Genomic DNA, 4,783 nt, shown 5'->3' with positions numbered 1-4,783 from the left:
TTTTTTTAGCCGAGCCTCGATGACGATGAAGAAAAAGATCCTTCTTTTGTCAAACCCATAGTATCAATTTGAGATATCGACCTTCACATATCATAATTTCTTGTTCTTTGAAAGAAATTTTGTCTCATCTAGTAATTGACTTCATGAAAAGTAAAATTTAAATACTTTAATTTGAAAGTGATCACACGATTCAGAAAGACATCCACGTCATATACAAAATCTACAATTTCTACGTGCGTTAAGCTGTAAATTACGAACTTATGCCCTTTCTTTCTTAAATTTTCGAGATGAAGTCCAATGATTGGAAAAAAAACAGTACTTCACCAGCAAGCTATGCGTGTCTTTGGTTTCTTCACGCATCTTTCATTGTCAGCTAGCCTATGAAACCATGCAAACAACAAAATAAAATAAGTATAAATATTAATTTGTTCATACTTGAAATCGAATGCGTCATAAAATCAAGGATATTCTAAGCTGATTGTATGGCGTTGTAACGATTGTATTAATCATTTAATCCCCCTGACCAACTGATTTTATGACGTTACATGTAACAATTGTATTAATCCCACCTGATTATTAATAACATGCATATTATAAACTTGAAAATTCATTCAGTTTTGTTTTCTGTGAAAACGGCTAAACATCTATAAGTTCTCTGAAGCTAACACGTTCACATGTTTGTATTATGACTTCAAAATGAAGTCAATGCATACCGTACAATTGATGTGCATGTTTACCAGAGCACAACAGAACAAAAATCATTAAAACTAGAGGTGCACAAACCGGCTTTTCTCAGGAATCGGAGTATGGTCAACAAAAATAAAACCGGTTCCAGGTATAGTCGGGTATTTGACTGGGTTTTAACCGGTTCCACCGGGTTTTTTTCGGGTTTTGACCGGGTATTTGGAACCGGTTCCACCAGGTCCAGTACAGTTATGGGGTAAACCCAAAGCCCGGTCCATACCCGCAGGTAGGGTACGGTGGAACCGGTTTTCTTGTGCACCTCTAATTAAAACAGTACATGTTAAGCCATTGGTTGAATTTTCCTTTCTTTGTATGTTCGGGCAGCCTGCTATTTGTTAGTCATCCCTTTTTGTTTGTTCTTTTAAAAAAGCATTTCAAAATTTATCCCTTTTGTTCCGTTTCCCAAATTTTAGTGCATCTCATTCCGACCTTACTATCAAACCTTCACAAAACCTTTACAATAGTATACACAAACTTTGATAATAAACGTACAAACATAAACCATGCACATTTTAAAAACAAACTCAAAACACCTTGGATTTTTAAAAAGCAGAAATAAAAGTGAAAGGAAGTAAGGAACCCAAAGTGACACACACTAGCCAATGATATATTTACAATGACAAACTTAATGTTAAAAGCAATCCAATCTTACAAACAGAATATATATAAGAACCATGATAACAAACATTTATACAAATTCCAAGTAAACATCATTATTTACACTTATGAATCCTGAATGAATACACAACTTAAAGTGCCCTCATAGCAAGCTTGCTTGTTGCATGGACTCCCTTTGCAGCAACCCGTAACACTGCTCGACTTTGGTACAGCCTGTTAAAGCGAACACATTTTTAAGCTGAAAACAGTTCATAATCGTTTATTCTACTTGAAATAAATTAAAAAACTCACCCTGCTAAAGCAAGTCCCCAAGTAGCCATCAAATAGAATATCTGGCCACAATGCCATATTTCTAGTAACTTCTCAAACTTGCTCATGCCACCTAAGGCCTTAGTCAGCTCTGCATATTCAAAAACTTAAAACTTCAATAAAAAATACACACCATTTCATGTATTGACATCAATTTACAAACTTACTCTTTTGCATCTCCTCTGGTGTCAAATTCTGCATTTCAAGAAAAGATTAAATCGGCAAGAGACCTATGGAAACTTTAAACACGATCAAGCATTTGGATGTTTTGTACCTTAGCTTTTGGGTTTAAAAGAATGCATCTTGCCATAAAATTCGCAATGCCGTCAACCACTTGTTCTTGATTAATAACTATATAATTCTCATTATCAATCCCACTTTTCTCTTCAGTATTACCATGCACCATCTCATCCGAGACCCATATCCACAAACTTGGTTCTTCAATACCAACGTTGATCAAGATTTCATCCACTTGAAGATCAATTCCTAATAACAGAATCCAGTTAAGATAACTGAATAGGAAATTGAAATTAAACAACAAGATAAATTTACCAGGTATTCCATCAACTGAATCTTTATGGAGCGTCTTAAGTTGACTCAAGAACTTTGGAGATTCAACAGTATCTATAATACGAGTATGCAGCTGCAATAAAAACTACTGTCAGATTACTTACAAAACCACCAAATTTGCCTAAATGAAACCAGAACAGTTCAACCTAAAACGATAATAAAAAGGTTTGGACATAATCGAGTAATACTAGCTATCACTTTAACCACAATTCCATCTAAATTTGATTATAAGTATGCGCAATTCAAACATAATCCACAAACAAATATCAGAAAAATTAAGCAATTCATGTGCAATTGTGTATCTATATGTAAGTAGAGGTGCAAATACTTGGCTAATCGGTTACAGTTATTGGGTGGAAGATCCCTAACCTACGTGACGAATTCGGTCGTCATAACCAGCTAACCGATAATCATCATCATCATCGTACTCAGTAAATCCCACCAATAGCAAAGCTATAGTAGGGTCTGAGGAGGGTAAGATGTAGACAGCCTTACCTCCACCCCGTATGAATAGAGAGGCTGCTTCCTGTGAGACCCCCGGCTCGATAGTAGTTTTGCATCAAGCCTTGGACATAAGGCACATAACACTCAACCACCGGGACACCAGCCGATTAGTGCGTGTACCCTTGTCTTTCGGCTATCAACGCCACCACATGATGCCTGATTAACCTTCCGCCACTTTTAACGTTATTTTCACGATATTAGTAAAATAACGTCAAAATGAGTGCAATTTCACTTTTGCCCACCCAAGGGTTCACATATATATACATTATATGGGCGCACTGCAAGCAGGGTAAACCAGCTAACCGATAATAACCTATTGAAATTTTCTATGTGAAAATCCATAGCCAGTTCCTAACCACCGGTTAGTTATCAGTTTTTAAGTTTAACCAGCAAGTTTTGACCTAAAACGGTAACACAAAGCTTTTGGAGATATCAAGTGATACAAGTTATCACTTTAATCACAATTCCATCTAAATCCAATTATAAGCATGCGCAATTTTAACATGATCCGCATATTAGGAATATTAAAAAGTTCATGTGCAATTGTGTATCTATATCTAAGTAAAGATGCAAATACCTGTTTTTGAGATATCGGTTACTAACCGTGCCTGGGTATTGCTCAGAAAGTCAAACCAGTTAGGATAATAACCTAACCTATTGAAAAGAACCTTATTAATACTAACCTAATTAACCTATTTCAGTTAACCAGTTCCTAACCATCAGTTAGTAACCGGTTTCTCCTATACTGGTTATTAACTGGCGGTCAACTGTTTACGTTCGTGAACCGTTCACAAACAAGTTCATTCCCTTAACAAACAAACTCGAACAAGAAATTTCGTCAGATTAGCTGTTGGTAAACCGTTCGATTGTCCAACAAAAGCTTAACGAAACTAACATGAACAATGTCTTATGTGGTTCGTTTCGCTTACACTGACAATAAATCATCAATATGAAATTCAAAGTTTAACCTAAACCAGTAATACCAGTCATCACTTGAATCATAATAATTCGAGGAATATTAAGCAGGCCATGTGCAATTGTGCTATCTAATAATAATAATAATAATAATAACAGACATACATCAGGAGGACAATCCTCCAACAAGCAAGGCGACTCCGATATATTCTGAAGAAGTTTGAGATTCTGTTCGAGTAGATCTCGAAGGCGTTGATTCTCCAAGCGTAATGCCTCTAATTCCTTCTCTTTAGCCTCCAAGGGTTTTGTTCTTTCCTTATTATGGGATTTTGGTTGATGTCCGTTCTTTTTGTGGAACGGATGGTTGTGAGAGAACTCGACCGCTTGAAAAGCCACTTCGGCCACCTCCAACACCGTCTTCGCGGACTCTACCGATATTCGCCCCATGATTATTATTATTATTGCAGTAGGAAGGAACTAGGGCAAGAAAGAGAGAACACAATTTGGGGGAATTTGGATTGGATTGGATTGGATTGGATTGGATGGATAATTGCAATCAATCTAATGATCCACGCTTGCTTTTCACAAACGGAATATACAACTTTTCTAAGTAACCCCTTGTTTTTTTTTAAGTTGACGTATTGAGTTGAAACTATTTACATTTTAGATTATGGTTTTGAAAAGCAAAAAAAAAATATAATAATAAGAAAAAATTTATATCTATAGGCAAATAGTCGCATATCCCAACTTCTTTATCTTATCTTGCTTGCAAGAGAACTTTCTGTAATCAAATTATTGTAACTTTTTTTTTGAATGAAATTTGGTGTTTCATAAAGAGTAAATTATAACAGGGAGTCAGGTAAGTGGATAACAAGTTGCGTCACAACCTTCTTTTTGAATGACAAAACCGATTCTACTGAAAGCAAAGTTATCGTTTTTCGGTGTTGATGAGTTGCTATGCATCACCTGCTGAACTCTTTTCATAAACGTAGCAGCATCAGGGGCAAGAGAACCAAACGTATTGAAAGCAAAAGGAATGAAGGCATGTTGATTCTCGACACACGCTTTCTAGTGCTTAGTAATTTTTCCTGATTTTGTCCTTAGTACGGCCTGCCTAGCAACA

At 36.1% G+C, this 4,783-nt stretch overlaps 1 protein-coding gene across 1 annotated transcript; it reads right to left on the bottom strand.

The window, feature by feature from the left end:
• Positions 1-1,400: 1,400 nt before the first annotated feature.
• Positions 1,401-4,117, bottom strand: LOC143554486 (uncharacterized). Its single transcript, XM_077044229.1, has 6 exons — positions 3,826-4,117; positions 2,224-2,314; positions 1,946-2,157; positions 1,839-1,866; positions 1,654-1,762; positions 1,401-1,575 (listed from the first exon to the last, which is right to left on the bottom strand). The coding sequence occupies exons 1-6, from the start codon at positions 4,105-4,107 to the stop codon at positions 1,494-1,496; spliced, it is 804 nt and encodes a 267-aa protein (XP_076900344.1). The 5' UTR covers positions 4,108-4,117; the 3' UTR covers positions 1,401-1,493.
• Between the last annotated feature and the right edge of the window lie 666 nt (positions 4,118-4,783).

This window comes from Bidens hawaiensis, unplaced genomic scaffold (assembly GCF_021521415.1).
Source record: "Bidens hawaiensis isolate Kalapana, Puna unplaced genomic scaffold, B.hawaiensis_p1.1 tig00017718_1, whole genome shotgun sequence".
Lineage (NCBI taxonomy): Eukaryota > Viridiplantae > Streptophyta > Magnoliopsida > Asterales > Asteraceae > Bidens > Bidens hawaiensis.
Note: the sequence above shows the minus strand (reverse complement) of the source record. Positions and strands in the feature narration are given on the sequence as shown.